The sequence below is a fragment of the Carex rostrata genome, chromosome 15 (genome assembly GCF_964058835.1).
Source record: "Carex rostrata chromosome 15, lpCarRost1.2, whole genome shotgun sequence".
Taxonomy (NCBI): domain Eukaryota; kingdom Viridiplantae; phylum Streptophyta; class Magnoliopsida; order Poales; family Cyperaceae; genus Carex; species Carex rostrata.
Genome location: NC_135932.1, coordinates 1,712,722 through 1,732,592, shown reverse-complemented (window position 1 = coordinate 1,732,592; position 19,871 = coordinate 1,712,722). Strand labels below are relative to the sequence as shown.

Here is a 19,871-nt window from a genome sequence, read left to right as displayed (position 1 = left end):
AACTGATTTAAAATCAAACCGAATCTAGAGAACAACACAAGATTTGAATCTACAAAAATAATTGTGTCCAACCCCATCTAACAGTCTACTAGTTTCTTGAAACGAAATGAAATCATCAAATGTTTCTAAATCTAGAATAAATAAATACAGACAACCAGATAAGGTGGAGTATGTTACATCTATTTCCTCTTGTAGCACTGAACAAAGCTAGATTAAAATTAGCTTCAGAATAGCAACTTGCTTCATACAAACATTCAAGTTGACATTAACATAAATAAACTCAAGTTCAAACTTGAAACCACAACACACATTCACATAATAAACAGACCCAAGCAAAGGTTGCAAAGCTTCACAACCACCGAATCATGACAACTTTGCAAAAAAAACAACCCAAGCACTCTTCTTCTTCCTTTTTAATAAAAAAGATCTATTTAGGTTTATTGCAAAGCAACCACCTAGTATTTCTCACAGTAACTTTTAGTGGGACATTTATGATTTCAATTACACCGAAACCTTGGAAAATATTATTATCACAGCTTTCCAAGGTTTGATACTCTCTTGTTTTCTTTTTCTTTTTTGCATCAACAGAAACCTCATTTGGCACATTTTCCTTCTTACTGTTGATCCAAAAAATGTTATTTTTAAAAACAGTAAAAAATCTTTACAGCTAAAACTGCAAAGGTGGTTGCCAACCAAAAACCGATTTTTGTGAAGAGGTGTGCTTCCATTCATTGTCACACAACTCAACCCTTCTAAAAGCTCTAATAACAACACGACCAAAGCACTAACTAATTACCCTCACTACAACAAACAATACACACATACTTGGTCATGGAGAGGGAGGCCAATGGAATCCGGCAAACGCATCTGCATGGGGCCCGCCACCATAAAACCTGAGTTCCAAGTTCTCGAGCCCATCACCGTCATCCCAAATCTCATCGTCTCCATCACTAGCATCATCAAGATCAAAATCTCCCTCGTCCATGGTCTCCCAAGAGTATACCGATTCCGAATCGGAGCACTCTTCCCAGAGGTTGCGCTCATAGCAATGGTCAACCACATCGGGCCCCAGCACTTTGACCCTGCCGTACCTCTCCTTTACCACCTTCTCATCAAGATTCACATCCCAACAACCCCTCACGTCTAGCAACTCCAGTTCCCTAAATTTCATTTGTACGCAATAGTGTTACTTGTATCTTTTGCAAGTTTTCCTATATTTCATAATAGAAACGCCGTAGCATAAACAAAAGGTACTAATATTACCGACAATTGGAGAGGATCTTGATCACGCCATTGGTGGAGAGGAGGAGATAAGCGGTCTCTAAGTGGCGAAGCTTAGGCATGGTGGAGGCGATGGCGTGGGCCTCCTCGTCCTGGGACTCTTTGTCAGCAACTGCCAGGGGGTACATCCTGCGCCTTAGCCCCACAAGCGACCTACAGTTCTGACCGAATGCCTCCAGTGCTCGTGGGCCCATCTTCGTGCAATAGCTTACGTCAAGAAAGGTTATGCGGGCTAACCGTGGGGCCACCTGCTCCACCATCGAGTCTGTTATCTGGCTTCGCGGTAGCTCCAATGTCTTCAAGGCCCCAGCACTTCATAAAAAAAATTAAAAAATTAGTAATCATATTTTGTACCAAACACGTGTCATGAATGCTGGTGATATCTTGGTTTTCAAATATATTACCAAAGCCAAAGACAATAAAGGTTTGATTTAAATGTCTGCATTCCTTGAGAGAATAGTTCAATTATTTCACTGATTGCGCAATAAATATCTGCGACACAAAATTCAGCATCGTGCAGAATTCTAACAACTCAATAAGCCCTTTTTACAAACATTCCAATTACAAAATTGGCAAGTGTGATGTTTAATTCAATCATTTTTTAGAATTTTCCACCAAAATGTCCTCTATAGCAACTCGCAAAAGAAATATGAAGTTCTAGACCTCATGAAAATTTGCAATTTTAGTCATTATCAAATGAGTCAGGTCCACTTTGGATTTTTTTTTTCTAAGACAGCTTATTTTCTACGATTTTTAAGATAACTTACTTTTTTAAGAAGAATGTAGAAAGAAATAATAACACTTTTTTGGTTTGCAAATAAATAATTGAATTAAATGTTACTAAAAATAACTTCCTCAGTGCTCCAACTATTACTCAAAAAAAAATTCCACAGTACATGTACACAGACAGAAATAAAACAATTTAATGCATATTAACATACTGATCAGCAATTAAGGAGAAAAGGGAATCATTAGGAATGCCAGAGATGCAGAGTCGGTGAAATGATCGGCAACTCCAGGAAAAAAGCAAGTGAAGCATGCGCTCAAGCTTGTCGGGCTCACATTGCTTACTCCACTCCTCGATATCGATATCTTGCCAGCTGTACGGCCCCGCCACTGCATGGGCCCATGACTTGCACACCCGTGGGACCACCGTCAGTCTCTCCTGGAGCGACAAGTTGCGAAATATCAGCCCCAGCGCGTCTGGTATCAGCTCCTCCCACCCCCTGATTTCACTACTCTCCCCCATTTTTGTCTAGTATAGAGACCTGTTTTGCAATTGATTGGAGAAATTAGTAACGGTAATGAAAAAGGCTGTTGGTTCTGATTAATTTTGGAAATTGAAAGATATGTTTCTGACACTGGTTCAATTGCTTAGCTTATAATACCGAGGTATCTTTTTTCTTTTTTAAGAGCCAAGTATTTTATAAATCGGGGGTGGGGGGCGACAATCAGACCATTTCAGACCAACGATTCAGCTAAGTTTTAAATAGCTCAGAGTTTAGACAAGAAATTGTCAAAACCATCAGGAATTGAAAAAATCGCTTGAAGAAAATGTTTTTCCTTTAAGATATAAATTAGTTTTGTGAGCTGAAGTACCAGATGTCCCCAACACCAGACTACCAGGTGCGCTGTTGTTTCTCCCAAAATGGAAAAACAAATACACAATTGTTGAAATAAATTCAATAAATATTGGGGACAAAAAGAAAAATAAATTGACTGGTGAAGTGGGTGGCAAGGATGGATAGGGAATATCTAAACGCGAGAAGAGATAATTTTACACAAAGTGGGAGCACAAAAATAAATAAAAAGATAAGTACTTTAGATCGAGAAAATAAGAATTGAGCACACAAAAAATTAAACAAACGGAGATACATTTGGAGAATCTATTACCTCTGGAAAATGCTGAAATAAAAATCTCATAAACCAGAGGCTATCCACTAAAACATGCAAATCGAAAGGAAGGTCATTGCGAATAGAAACTCAAATCAAGAGAGAAAAGCACTGATACCTTCCCACAAGAAGACAAACGCTACAGGAAAAGAAGCTCACTAACCAGTTCCTTTCAGGAGGAAAAGGGAAAAATAAAAGAGGAAAGATCGAAACTTTTCATCAATTGGCACCGACCCACTTGTCCCCAAATCAACAAAGAACATTAAAAGAGAACTCAATTCACTAAAAAAAAGCATCGTGTCTGAGCAGGAAACAGAAAAGCAAACATCTCTGAGCTTTCTAATCATCTTTTCCTAACAGATTAAAAGAAGAAGAAAATTAGAAAGTAGGAAAGCAAAAGATACAAAATAATACCAAATAAGGAAGGTAACGGGAGCCGAGCTCGTTGGATCTGCCACGCGAGAAGAGAAAGCGCGAGAGAAAAAAAAAAAGAAACAAAGAGCTCGAGAGAAGGGAACCAATGAGAGGTGAAAAAACCAGGTTAAAAGGGAAGAAAGGGATAGTAGAGATGGCAGTGTTACTATTAAAAAAAAAAAAATGGTAGCGTGGACAGGGGAGAAAGAGCAGCAGTAGATTAATTAATTTTTTTTATTAGATACAAAAAATATGAATGCACCTGGTCTTTGTTTGTTGTCTGTGGGGAGCAGAGGAAGGGGCCCACTTTACAAGCAGAAAAGATTCTGCACTGTACTTTGATTGTATTCTGAAATTTATTTCTTTTTGTACATTAGTTATTGTAACAGTACATACATGAGCCGGAATTTACCGTGGCGTGCATGTAAATTGCATTGCATGCAACGAATCACTGTTTACCACCAACTTTTACTCGAATTCGTATCCTCTGCATTAACTCAAGAGGGAATCTTTTCAGTAAATACATCTCAACCAGATTCGTGTGAACTAGATCCGCACGACTATTAAAGGAGCTCATGTTATAAGAAGGAGCTGGATCGACTCCGTTTACAATCAGACGGTTGAAATTCCTTAACTTCTCTGTTGAGTTAATGCAGAGTATACGCATTCCTTTTGCTCTGGGTGTTAGTGTATCTCCTTAGAGGTGCTATCGGGTCGGGTCGGGTCCGGATACTATTATATTTGGACCCGTACCTTAAAAGTGTTCGGGTCCAAATTTCGATCCATACACTTATCTGTTTCAATTCGGGTCGGGTCTAGATCCGGGTACCTATCTACCCGTAGATATTTCGGGTCCAGTCTTTTGGTTCCGGGTAGATATATACCCATAACTTGTTTGTAGATTATCGGGTCCGGTTCGGATACGAGGCGGTTCCGGATCCGAACCGGGTATATGTCACAAAAAAATCAGGAGGATTGAGAAAAAATAACTCTTGAAAAAAAAAATATTGAAGAAGATATATAATTTTTAAAAAGTAAAATATTAGAGATGACGATTTCATTTTCTATGGTTCAAAAATATATATGAATGGAATACTAATATATTATTATAAATGACATATCAATGAAAACAATAAATTTCCATTATTATGCAGAGGATATCAAGGCAATATTGAAGGATGTATCCATAGAAATAAATTTTATTTAAAAAATTAATGTGATTGTTATAGAAGGAATAAATTTGGCATCCATCTATGTGTATAAACATAGCAAATATGTCACTGCATTCTATTTTCTCATATTCAAAAAAGTACTGGGCTCACCACGGCTTATGCAAAAATTAATATGCAAAGTTGTATTTTTATATATTAATAGTTATTAATATGTGTTTTATCGGGTATTTATACGGGTATCGGGTTGGGTTCGGTTATGGGTCGGATTATTAAATGAAACCCATATCCTACCCATTACATTATCGGTTCCGGTTCGGATTCGGGTCGGATATTAAATTATTAATTTTGTAACCATACCCATAATTTAACCTGTTATATTTTTTAAACCATATCCTATCCAAATTAATCGGATCCGGTTCGGTTCTAGATCGGATCCAGATAATCGGATAAAAGTAGCACCTCTATATCTCCTTGTCAGTCACTCCACGTGTTTTGTCTAAAGGATTTTATCCGACTAGTATGATACAATTAATGATTGCATGTATTCATTTTAACGTGATTATCCACGGTTAGTCTGTGCATTAAAAAAAAAAAAACTAACGTAATAAAAAAGCTATAGTTTTGTGACTTCTGTCGGTATTTTTTTTTTCTCGCAAGTCCATACTTCATTAAAAAATGTAATACGTCTTGTCAAGAAGTTTTACGTACTAGGAATGGACGTTTTATTGTCTATTTCGAATTTTTAGATAACATAAAAGATTTCTGGATTTACAAAAATGACAAGATTATCTTCAAAACTGGATATTCTTCATCATTTATTCTTTTATAGTCAAGTGTGTTCACCACAGATCAAGCATACTCAGCAAGCAAGATCAAACACATGTATTTAGAAAGCTTAAATAAAGTATTGTTAAGGGTGGAGTTAGAATATCAAGATTGAAGAACCAATAAATATATTCTAATTTTATTTTATGAGAGACAAGTTTGATATCAATTGATTCTCATTTTTAAAATTTATGTACTTGTGTTGTGCATAATTTCTATATAGTAAATCTACGAAGTAAATGATTATAGGTATTGTAAAATTGATTTGCATTCATAGTATGAAAAATTTATATGAGTAATTTTATTAATATTTGAGTCTCATTATCTCATAGCTTGAAAGTCTGATATTTCTTAACAAATAATATTTGTCCTTGCAAAAAATAAAATAATTAAATAATAAGAGTGAGAGTTTTTTAAAATCGATACATTTAAATACAACACGTCTAGATACAAATACGACATGACACGACATACAAGTATAGACACAATAAGTCTAGACATGAATACAGTTCAACACGTTTTCTAAAGAAATTCGATTTTGTTACTCAGAAATATTTTCACAAATTATACCAAAACAGAAATACCACACAACACAGAAAAGTGAATTTACAAAAAAAAATATTATTTAATTTTTTTTCTGATTTTTTAATAATTATATTTATTTTTTAACATTAGCACATATTTTTAAAGTAACAATTTATCAAGATTAAAAAAAATCGGCACGCTTCGACATATATTTTTAAAGTAACAATTTATTAAGATCTATAAAAAGAAAAATCAGCACGATACGTTTAAGTACTGACACGGCGCGATGAAGCACATCATATCAAACCGTATTGTATCGTTAAACATGTGTTCATTTTCAGGATTGTACAACATTGTACAATACGTCTAGAAATTTCGATGTGTAGATACGACACGACTTTGTTCCAGACACATCAAAACCACAATACTCTACCTCCGGAGTTTTTTTTTTTTTTATATAAACTATAAATAGAAAACAAATGTTAGGAAACCAACTAGATTAGTTGGTTCTTTATAAACTATTAAGGTGTGTAATTGGCTATTCAGCACTAACTATTTTTTTTTTGCAGTACTAAATTGTCTATTCGGCACCACAAAAATTAAATAGTTGGTACCGAATAGTCTATTCGGTACTTATGATTTTTATAGTATCGTAAAAAAAAATAGTTAGTACCGAATAATCTATTTGTTACTTATGATTTTTGTAAAAAGAAAACTAATCAATCAAGTTGGTTCCTAATTTTTCTTTCTTTTATTTATGATTTACTAGTATCATACCCGTGCGTTGCAACGGGGACATATTATAAGAAACAAATATATCAATGAAAATAATAATTATCTAAAAATTAAAACACATGTTAATAGAAAATTTATATGATTATGTATTTCTAATTAACTTTAATTGTGATCTCTGATAACAATTTGATGATGTGATGATTCTTTATTTTTAAGTACCAATGATATCAAATAATAGCTCGATTTGAATCTAATATCAAATATCATACAATAATTCAATAACAACATATAATATGATATCAAAAAACATAAATAAAAAGTGTTATCGTTTGTATGTATCTCCATTCTTATATTATGCACGTAGTTGTCCTGATCCGCTAACGGCTGAGATTGAAAGATGAATTTTCAAATTGAATATCAACCCTCCAATTACATAATCTGTCTTCTTTTGATTAAATACATTTATTTTATTTGTAGAAGTCTAAATTTAGTTAAAATCATACTCGCCACACAAACTGCTACATAATTTGTCACATTAAAATCCCTAGCAATATGTTTCCTTATTTCTCTTTACAGTTATTTTGGATTCTTACAATTAAATCATTTCTGAATTTAGCTTGTCACCATATTCGTCCAAAGATACATTTTCACTGCAAGATCATTCCATTTGTAACTAATTAATTTGATTTGCATTAATTGCTCCCTGTCATTAATAATAAAATATTTCCACGTTTACAAATCGAAAATCCAACCCACAAGGCCACAATGCATTCTTACAAATCTTCATTATTGTTATAAATGGAAGTCTCAATTATTTTCTCAAATTCTTCATGTCTCACAAACATAAAAAAAAGAATAATTATAACAAACCCCCCACTCCCATCCCCCCATTTTTCCCGCGCTCTCTCTCTTCCTTAACTGCCATATATCCCCCCACTAATTTCTCTAAAAGTTTCCTTTTATCCCCCCACTAATTATAAGAAACCCCCCACTCCCATCCCCGCATTAATTATGCATTCCTCTAATAACAATTCCCGCGTTAATTATTGCTTTAAAAACAATCTACGCATTAATTATACTGTTATCTAATAACAATCACCGTTAATAAATGCTTATCTGTTAATTGATGTTCAAAAGAGTATTTATCATTATTTCTGAGAAGTATTTACCCTTGTAACATAGAGTATTTATCCATGTAACATAGAGTATTTATCATTATGTCTGAAAGTATTTATCATTGATGTTTTACTGTAAGTTGCAATTATGTCTGAGAAGTATTTATCCATGTAACATAAAGTATTTATCATTATGCATGAGAGTATTTATTATTGATGTTTTACTGAAAGTTGCAAGTATGCCTGAGAAGTATTTATCCATGTAACATAAAGTATTTATCCATATAATGTAAAGTATTTACGCATGTAACATAAAATATTTATCATTATGTCTCAGAGTATTTATCATTGGGTGAGAGGATTGTTTATTTAATGGTCTCCAGTTGTACGGGGACGATTCAAAAAAAAAAAAGAAATTTTGCGCGGGAACAATTAATGGATTGATTTATTCTTTCATAAATAGATATCATTGCATAGGGTTTAATACCTGATAAATTCAAGTTAAATACTTTGATGCTTCAAGTTAAATACTAATAGTTTTTTAAACGCTCATTAATGATTGAGCGGTCCCCCCATGTTTAATGGTCCCCAGTTGTGCGGGGACGATTAAAAAAAAAAGGAAATTTTGTGCGGGGACAATTAATGGATTGATTTATTCTTTCATAAATAGAGATCATTGCATAGGGTTTAATACCTGACAAATTCAAGGTAAATACTTTAATGCTTCAAGTTAAATACCCGCAGTTTTTTAAACGCTCATTAATGATTGAGCGGTCCCCCCATATTTTTTTTGGCAGTATCTGCGGAGATAAACCTGCGAGGATTGTTATCACTGTCCAAAAAAAAATTCTTTTGAAAGAAACAACGACATAAAAACAACTTACTTTAATTTAATATTTAAGTAAATAAAACTTTCAATTTCATCAATTGTTATTTTGAATATTCCTTATCAACTAATTACATATAAAATATATAGTTGTCAATTCTAAAGATCACGAACATTATATATATATAATCGTTTAGATTTTAATTTTTTCTTTTAATTTTTAAAGAAATATGAGATGCAAATTCTTATAAACTTTTAAAATACATTTAATGTGGAGATATAAATTTTTGAAAATTAACAATTCAAAATAAAAAAAAGTGTCATAAGTAAAAGAGGTGTTATTAGAACCGCTAATTTGTTTCATACTTTCCTTCTCTTAAAAAAAAAAAAATAGGCAAGCGATACCTTTTATTAATTTTTTTCTTTTAATGATTGTATGGAGAGAAAAAAGATACCGAAGACAGCCAGTACATTTTTCACTTATCATAATTAAAACAAAACTAATATTATTTTCTTTTCAAGTTCCAAACATAGAGAAATACATCATTACAATTAAAAGTTAATCGGATTGTCAAGAAATCATTTGGGCGGTGATGCAGTCCAAAGGACTTTAATTTGGACATACTCCACTCCTATTATTTTCTTATTTCTCTATTATTTATGTTTCATTTCTCTTTTTTCTATATAATTTCGATAATTAAAATGAAAACAATTATATTTTTTCCGACTTTGTTTAGGGTTACTGTATCTTTGTGGATAGATAAATAATAGATCTTATGCTGATGAAAACAATCATATCTTGATCTGGAGAGAAAATGAAGAATATGTAAAACTTTCATGTAGAGAAATGGTATGCAGAGATATTTGCATTATTAAAATAATTTCCATCAAGAATATATATGTAGAGAAAATTCTTATTTGAATCATTTAATCATATATTTTCTTGTTTCTTTACATATTATTTATCTTCTAAATCGTTTAATGACCGGTCTTGCGTGTGGAGAAAATTAGATATTAAATCATAATGATATTTCAAGAAATTTTTTCATGTTATATTTGATCTCTTTTTTTTCATTTGATGTTGTTTCTTTTATTTTTACTTATTATTTGAATTTTTGTTTTTTATTTGTGTCTTTTATTTTTCATTTAAATATTTATTTTATTTTGTGTGCATGTCAAACAAAAATGCCTCTTCATTTTCTATTCAATCTTATAATATGTCCCCGTTGCAACGCACGGGCACGATACTAGTAAGATATACACACACACACACATATTATACGAAAAATATATATTCACACGCACATTCCAATTTATATTTTTCTTTGGTTCCAATTTAGAATACACACACACACACATACACACACATTGATATATTATATATTGGAAATATATTCTAAATTGCCCACACCAATATGTATAGAAACAAAGAAAGAAAAATAAGGAAATTAAAAAAAAATGATTTCCATTGTGATTCGTATAGAAACGAAGAAGTAAGGAAACAATAAATAAGAAAATGAAAGGTGGAGTCTTCTCAATTGAAGATGAAAAATATGAAAATAAAGAAATAAGGAAACAAATAAATATATAGCTAAATTTTAGAATTTGTTCATTTTAAATTGTAACGTATCTTGTGGCAGCACATGTGGTGGGTATATTTTTAACTAAATTTAGACTTCTATACATAAAAGAGATGCATTTAATCAAAAGAAGACAAATTATGTAATTAGAGAGCTGAGATCAAATCTGAAGTTTCATCTCTCAATCGTAGCTGTTGACGAATCGGATACCCAACGTGCTTAATAATAGAATGGAGATAAAAAAAAATTCCTACCCCCGAGCTTGTCATAAAAAAAGGTAAAATCAGATCGGTCCCATTCGGTGTGAACCAGGTTTAGGACTCTAGAATTTATGAGTCCTCATTGTCAGCATTAACTCAAAAGAGAGTCCTTTCAGTTAATGTATATGAGACATTTGATTGTAAACGAAGTCCATCCGGTCTATGCCTATAATATATGGAGTCTTTAATATTTGTGTGATCTAAATTGGCATGACTTTTAAAGTTATCGGACGGTCCAGATGAATTAACTCAAAAGATTCCTTTTTGAGAGGATACGAATTCGGAATTTTAAGGGACCGGTTCAATTGCAACCGGTCTGGTTTGAACAAATAGACTTCTCCAATGAATAAAAAATATGACAACCTTGACTTTGGAGAGTTGCTTTTGAAACAGAGGCAGCAATCAGCGAATTCGTATCTCTGCATTAACCCAAGAGGAAATCTTTTGAGTTAATGTATCTCAATTGTTCAATTCGTTTTAAGATTCGTGCGAACTAGATATGCACTAATATTGAAAGCCCTATGTTATAAGCAAGTGTAAGATTGACTCCTTTTAAAATCATTGAAATTCTTTAACTCAAAAGATTCTCATTTGAGTTAATGCAGAGGATACGCATTTGCAATCAGCATGCTATGGCCAGATTTTTTCAAAAAGTGGCAAAGCTCACAATTTCGCATGAAAAAAAAAACAAATTAATGCTAGTTTTTAGCTCAGCTAAAAAGGAAGAATATAATATATGCTTCCAAAAATTCAAATTTGATTTATTGCAGAAATAATTCGGACCATTTAATTCGTATTGGTACGAATATTCTAATCGGACGATCAGGATTTCAATCTTAATTTTTGAGGTACTGTAGAGGACATGAACTATACAACGGTGAGAGTCGAAAGCTAAAATTGATATTATCTTGAAGAAAAAAGGTAACGTCCCTCGGGCTATAGTCCTCCGAAAATCTCCGTGTATAAAAACCTTTCCTCTTTAGCTTAATTTTGACGCGCTTTCAACTGCCACAATTGCCATAATTTGAAGTACAATATGTATGTTTACAGGATAATATTATGTTCACAGAATACTATGTGTATGTTCACAGAAGGTGGTCCCCAACAGCTGTCACGCGTTTTTATTTGGGACCACGCGGTTTCATCTGCAGAACATCCATTGAACTTGTTTATAGAATTGTTGTTATAGTATTACAGGATCAAATGAACTTGTTTATAAGATTAGTGTAAAAAGTCCAGAGATTTTCGGAGGACTGAGGACCGGGTACTGTTAGCTGCTTCCTATCTTGAAATGTTACAAATGGTAAGAGTCAGAGCTCTGGTAAAAAAAAGTGTTTTATTAAAATTATTCAACGGTAAATTAAACTCTTAGATTTTTTTAGTCAATCGCAAAATAAAACCATAACATCGAATTAATTAACCGAATTTCAAAGATGCTAAAATAACAAAAATTGTAGAATAAACAAACCGAGATGTCTAATGACCTTAGCATTATACAGAAAAAAGAAATGAGTTTAGCATTCATATATATGAAAAAGGACACAGATATGTTATAATTCAAATAGTTTGAACCTGCATTAGGAAATCAGTTCTTCATTATTTTACTCTTAAATATATATAAAAAAAATTGTTCCTGAATGCAATCAAAATTTTCTTCTCTGACATGATTTGATGATAATAGATCAACCTTTATGAGACCCGCAACGCAAAAATGCCTAATTGCCTATGGTGCCTGGTGCCTACTAGTACCAGTTGTGTTGTTCAGAGGGGAGTAAATTGGAAGCATGAAGCATCTATGAATCAAGTCTAGATTAAAATGGAAATTGAAATAGAGCATGACAGATGGCTGGTTAGCTGGAAACAATCAAATTATAATGTGTAAAATGGGTCCCATGCTCTCACATGCACCGCAGCTTTCCCTGACCCAGCCTCTAATCTAATCTCTATTCATACCAGATCCCATCCTGCTTTGCACATTTGCAAATTCCTGCTCCACTACCGTTGCAACTGTGGCAAATTGACAATCATGCTTCTCTTTTTTTTGAGAAAATACCTGTAGGTGGCCAATCATGCTTCATGCTTCATGTTAAAATGAAACTAATATTACAGGCATGCATGATGCATGCATGCATCTATGATCGATGCCTGGATGTCTGTCTGAGACTGAGCATGAATTAATTGATGCTAATAGTATCTGATACATGACTCTTCCTTCGCAGGTTCCTGTTAAACAACTGTTGAGTTTTTTTTTTTTTTTTTTTTTCTGGCATGACAATGCTGGAGAGACCAGTGCTTTAATTTACTGTCATGTCTATTAAAAGAACTTTTCTGTTAACAAAGTAACAAATGATAGCAACATTTCAATGTCAAATAATTAACCTTGGAGCAATCCAATAACGTACCGATGTGAACACTATCTAGTCTAGAAATACTATGTCCATCTCAAAAGTTAGCATGAAGATCTTTTCTCTTGATAGCCACTATCAAGCTTCTAAAAAAAGATCTTTTCTGATTTGGAATGAAGAGGTAGCACAGTTGGCTAGATTTTTTTTTTAATATTATTTGAAATGACAGTACCACAAGTTCGCCAGTGAACTACAATAACAAATTTCTATTGTGTACTCAAGAGCCAATCCAATTTTTTTTTTTTTTTTTGAGTAATTGTTTTTTTTACCCTTTGAGAGAGCAACAAGCAAGCAGGCGTGTCCCTAAAGAATGACACTTTTGAAACGCTTCTATGATATAATAATTTACTGCAAGTCTCTGCTCCTTAATTACTGATTGAGACTTTTTCCAGTAACTCCTGATCTCCTGTTACATATGGTGTTTTCATCTGTGTAGTGGGTTGTTTCAACATGTTGTCCTGAACAATTGATCTGTGCAGTGGGTTGTTGACACCGCACAAGTTGTATTGATATGTGAAGGGACTGAAGCACAGAAAAGTGGGACATTTATTCCGTGCAATTTCTATGAGAAGGTCATAAATATGCGCACCTACCAGTCTAATTGCTGGGCCAGGTGATTTGTCACCACCTGGTGATGTTACCGACTATATCTTCATTTTTTTTTTTTTTTGGTACTTTTAATGTTATTTAAATTTTTTATCTTCATTCCACTTCGCATCTTCGCCTGAGAAAAAGTCATCTAACTTTTTAACTAACAAATATTTGGTTTTTCAGGACAATTAAGTTATTTACTTTATATTTTTTTTACATTTCATTTAGCAGTTTAAATTAATTGGTCTGAAGATGTAGTTTAATTTCTCCGTAATTCTATCTTACCTTTTTTTTATTTTATATATCACTGGACAGCTTTAAGTGTGAAGTAAATACTTTAATTCGCATCTTACTCAACAATCAAATGAAACATGACCTTATGGATTAATCTTCATTATGCTTAAGAGCAACTGTCTTTTTTAAAATATATACTAGAAGCACTTAAGAGCAACAGTTGTTGAAAGACTTGATCAAGCATGGTAAATCGGTAATCCCTAAGATCAGCTAGGAGCGCCATTTATCTATCAAGATCTGTGTTGTAAGAAAAACAGTCTTGGTAAGCAATTAATCAGATTCCAATGTCACGGATAGGGGTGATTAATGAGCGAGCATGAGCGAGTTAGGGTATGCTCATGCTCGCTCATTAATTAAATGAGCGAGTTGTTAATGAGCGAGTTTAAATGAGCGGATAAATGAGCGAGTTGTAAATGAGCGAGCTTTTAATGAGCGAGTTATGAGCAGCTCACGAGTTATGACTTATGACTCATAACAAAATTATATAGTATGCCCACGCATTACAAAATTTGTTAAAAGTCATCATAATAAAATCCAACAAATTGTCATAATTCATTTAAATGAGCGAGTTGTTATGACTATTACTTGTTTTGGACTTTTGGCGGAGATTTTGGTTTTGCCGATTTACAAAAAAAAATGAATATGAAACTATGAATATTAGTATATTACAAAGGATTAAATGTTGCATTGTACTCATTATATTACACATAATTAAATATGAAACTATGCTCACTATCTATCAATCTTAATGAGGCAAGGTTGATGTTATACAAAATTACATAGGATTAAATGTGGCAGGGATTAGGTGTGGCAAATTCTTAATGAGCGAGTTATGAGCGAGTTGGGTCATGCTCATGCTCGCTCATTAAGTAAATGAGCGAGTTGTTAATGAGCGAGTTTAAATGAGAGGATAAATGAGCGAGTTTAGATGAGCTTTTAATGAGCGAGTTATGAGCGGCTCACGAGTTATGAGCGATTTACTCACCCCTAGTCACGGATGCCAAATGCTGAGAATATTTCGTGGTTTTGAACGAATAATCGGTCAATTAGATAGATTTGTTGGGCGTTTTTCATTAATCGGCTGCATAATTTGCATAGTCATCAAAATTTTAGTTTTCACTGTGAATTAATTGGATGTTAAGTGTTGTGGATTTTGTTTAATTATCTTATGAACTATATATTCATTTAAATCTTATGTGCATTGTTTAGTGTTGTTTTACATAACACTGAATGAATTAAAAAAAAATTAAACAATTTTCTTATGATCTAAGGATTTGTTAAATTGCATTATTGTCTTTGAAAAACCTTTAATATTTGATAATAAATAAATTCAATTTTTTTTTATGTAAACAAAGCTATCACAAAGAAGATTAATTTACACGATTTGAATTGTCATTTGAAGCTAATCCGAATAATTTTGGACCAAAAGCATGTAACTGAAATGCTATCGAAAATGTACTGGTGGACTCTATATAGCTTATGATGCTTAGTGTCATGAACTTTGTTTTATTTTCTTATGAACTATATAATCATGAACATATTTATATAGCTTATGATGCTCAGTGTCATGAACTTTGTTTTATTTTCTTATGAACTATATAATCATGAACATATTTATATAGCTTATAATGCTCAGTGTCATGAACTTTGTTTAATTTTCTTATGATCTATATAATCATGAACATGTTACATAAACAAATTACGAAAAAAAAGGAGGTGGGCCACCTGTATTTTTTGAAGTAAAGCTCTTGTTTACTTTAACATTACCTTTGTATTAAAATGTACTTGAAGTTCAAATTTTAAATATTTTGGAAATTTTTTTACTTTATTTTTAGAATTTTTTTAATGGTCCAAATTTGTTTGAAAACAATGATTTTAAAATTTTTTTAAAAAAAAGAATTTTTTTTTTCAAGTAGAATGTAAAATTTGATATAGAACCACATTTTAATGCAAAGATTATATTGAGTCAGTGCATATTGACTATTTAAACTTTAAAAATTAAAATACAACAAGAAATAAAACAACCTTAGCACTGTAACCCACCTCAAAAAAAATATTATGTCGTAAAATAGATCAATAACTTGTATGTTTGGTGCTTTGAATTTTTATTAAATTTTCTTACGAACCACATAATCATTGACATACTATCTCCTAATTCCCGGGGACAAATTACCAAACATTAAAAAAAGATATTGTCCTAAAATAGATCAATAACTATTTTTTTTAATTTACTACGGATACTTCTACTGTTCTACATACATTAATTAATAAGAGAGTCAAATAGTATAAAGAAATTATATTCATCAATTGCGTAATGATTAATTACTTAACGGTATTTTATCTGTCCACCAAACACAAACTGTTTTTCACACATCTCAAAGCATCAATTTAAAAGCATTTTATAATTCTCACCAGATTTTGCTTCACTGTTAAACATAGACCTATTTACTAGCACAGTAACTGATATCTAATGTTACCGAGGAATCCACGTGGATGATGAGAATCCATATCCTCTGCATTAACATAACTTTTGAGTTTAAGCATCTCCATCGTCTCATTGTTTTTACGGTCCAGATTGTTAGTTTGTAATAATCTAGAAGTCAATAATACGATAATTTATCATAAAACTTTGTTCATGAATTGGATGATTAATATCATTTTGTTGCCTTGAGTATTATTGAATTTATGGATCATTTCGAGTTCATGACTGAAATTGTGAAACTCCATAATATAGATAATATATACTCTTAAAAAGTCACTGACCAAGGAAATTAGCAGGAACACTAATTACCGCGATAAGGTTAGTATGTGGATTAAAAGATGGTTAAGTTTTACAAACCACCTGACACGAGATGTCATTTTAATCACATAGATACATGTTCTAGGAACATGGTATTTGACAGACACCGAATGAAACATTAAATAGAATTGTGTTCGTGTCATTAATGTTTTCATTCAGTGTTAAGTTCTAAAGTATGAGGTATTCATCTTTCCTACTAAGAAATGTATATGTGTGATTGTTATCAAACGCTGTCGGTAAAATGCAGTTATAACGGTAGCTCTTCGGTATACATGGCTTAGCTGAGGTAGTGATGGTTTACCAAGAATACTATTTGTCCCTCGTATCTCTATACGAGCTATAGCATCACTGGGCCCCTTGGTAGAGTTAGATTATCTGCTAGCGGTATAATTACAAGAGTAATTATATTTGATAATCTGCTCAAGATCAAGAAAAGATTCAGTTAGCAAGGATGACACACATCTACCTTGAAACTGATCTGATAGCTATGAGACAGAAGAACAGACACAAGTAAATTATTTACTGGATCGTGATATTGTACTGTACAGCATCATCTGTGTAATTGGATGGTCATGATGTGTTGCCAGATGCCGCTCATGATTATAGAAGTTAAAACAGTTTTAACTCTGTTTACTAACATAACACAGATCCTATTGGGTCACACCATATAGGAGTTAATCGGAGAATCTTGTTGTGATTGATTATAAATTGGTTATGATCAATAGTAAGATGGTTATAATTAATTATACGTGTTATAATTAAATTATAAATGTTATGTAAAAATAACAAGCAAAAACATTGGTTAATTTATAAACGTGTGTGACACGTTGTATAAAAGTTAACCGGTTAATTTATAAATGTGCAGGACACATTGTATAAATTACCGAAACAACAACAGCAAGAAAAATATATATAATTGTTCAGAATAATTATACGAATATTATTTGTATTCGGGCCGAGGGCATTCAGGTCTTTTCAGATTCGTTCTTATCCGCATGACAGTCATCGATCCTATCCAGATGACACGTCATCGATACCGAAACGAACAACCGAAGAAAAATATATATAATTGTTCAGAATAATTATACGAATATTATTTGTATTCGGACCGAGGGCATTCGGGTCTTTTCAGATTCGTGCTTATCCGCATGACATGTCATCGATCCTATCCAGATGACACGTCATCGATCTTATCCACATGACATGTCATCCTTATCCATTCAATGGCATACCTTGTAAATAGGCCGAACTTGGAGGGCATTTTGGTCTTTTGGCAACCGACCCTAAACCCTATAAATAGGGGTGGAGGGGTAGAGAGAAATTTACTAATTCACTCATACCGTTTCGTGTCGAAACAGATCGGTATTTTCTCTCTTTCTCGGTTTCTCTCCCAAATAGTGTTTCGATTGAGAAAAGAAAGTTATACGTAGTTGACGTATAATCTTGCAGGTTGTTGTGAAGTATATTTACGGGATCGATGAATAATGTTTTACCGAATTTCGCGGTATGTCAGTTTTGCATATTGATGAAACTGAGCAACCGAAAATTCGTATTTACGGGTTTTCGTCTTTTTCCTGTGAATAGTGTTTTTGCAGAATTTCGCGGTTTACGGTATTTCTGACAGAAGAAATAAATCGCTCTCCGGTTAGTCCTGGTGGATAACTGATAAAGGTATCACACGTGTGATACTCCGAGTCGATTCCTTCCCTGGTGAGGCTCTACTCGCTGGGTCTGCATTCCAACTGTGGTTTGGAAACAAGGTATAAATATGTTATATTAATCTATTTAATTGGTAAGTAGATTAAAGTTTTAGAAATCAATCATGGAGTAGATCTGTAAAAGGATTAAATTGGATTTTGATGCCAAAGGAATACTGAAGGTGGACCACCTTGGAAAGTTTCTTGACATACCCCGTTTAATCCTGAGTTTAAGGTGGCCGTAGAAATTTTTGTTCTACGGTCATTCCGCACCTTAAGCCTAAAAGGGTTTTGGTTAGCACCGCGAAACCCCAACACAGATTTGATTGAGTTTTGCCCGAGGACTCCATCAAATTCGACTCTTCACCCTTCTCCAGTAGCGTAGTTAGAACGGTCATTTCTCCCTGTTTGCTTACCTCTTCTCCAGCCCCGTTAGTTAGAACTAGAAGTCGCTCTTTCCTCCCTCTTCGCTACCCTTCTCCAGTTTGAAGTCCCCCTTCGCTTACTCTGGAAATCGATCTTTTCTCCCTTGTTGCTACACTCAATGGAACCTCTCTCGATCCCTCTAACGTGAGATATTCTCTCTCGCCGGATGTCCTCATCTCGTTAGGTAAGTTGACATCTCATTTTCTATCAATTTTGGGAAGAAAGAAAACAAACAGGGTTGAATTTGTAATGTTGCAGTTTCGATCATTTTCGAATCTTGTTAGAGCAGTGTCAAATTTTGCAAGAAATCAGGATTTTTGATTTTTAGTTTGTTGTTGATGATGATGATTTCGGGTCAAATTTCGTAAAAGTTCGTGGCTTTGACTTTAATTTTGTAAAATTTTCAATTGATTAAGATGGAGGGTTCGCAAGCGTGGTGTAAAGGACATAACCAGTCAATTGCTATTGAAATGGCTTAGTGCGAATTATCACCTCTTTTTATATTGATGTTAACTTGTATTTTGTGACTTTGAAATAATTAATGACTTGTTGCTTTATTTTATTTTTATGCACATTCTGTGGGTATAAGCAGTGTATATAATCACATGCATAATATACAATCATAAATCCATTGAAACCTTATGTTGTTGTATACTATTGTGTTTCACATTTTTATACTTTAGGAGGAGAATAGTTACTTAAAATAGTTCCAATTCTTCCTTTATTAGTTTGTTCAGGGGTGCTAGTAATTATTGTAACTCTAGAAGTGAACCAAATAGTTGCAGATTTGTATGGATATTTTAGGAAGCAAGTGCAATTCTGACTATACCAGTATCAACTCTAATACTTGTCACATTTGTTTGTACTGAATTTTATTTTTGTATTGTCTCATGTTGAACAATTTGGTTCTCATATGTAATTCACTCTCTCTTGAAGCAGGTGTGTGTTATCCTCGGCATGTGATAAGTCTTTTTTTTAGAAAAAAACTGAAGGGTGTGTTGAAATTTAGTCACAAGCTTGAAGATTGGAGGT

At 33.0% G+C, this 19,871-nt stretch overlaps 1 protein-coding gene across 1 annotated transcript; it reads right to left on the bottom strand.

Moving 5' to 3' along the window:
- Positions 1-223: 223 nt before the first annotated feature.
- Positions 224-3,797, bottom strand: FBW2 (F-BOX WITH WD-40 2). Its single transcript, XM_078316169.1, has 4 exons — positions 3,589-3,797; positions 2,223-2,549; positions 1,264-1,593; positions 224-1,160 (listed from the first exon to the last, which is right to left on the bottom strand). The coding sequence occupies exons 2-4, from the start codon at positions 2,528-2,530 to the stop codon at positions 830-832; spliced, it is 969 nt and encodes a 322-aa protein (XP_078172295.1). The 5' UTR covers positions 2,531-2,549; positions 3,589-3,797; the 3' UTR covers positions 224-829.
- Positions 3,798-19,871: the final 16,074 nt, after the last annotated feature.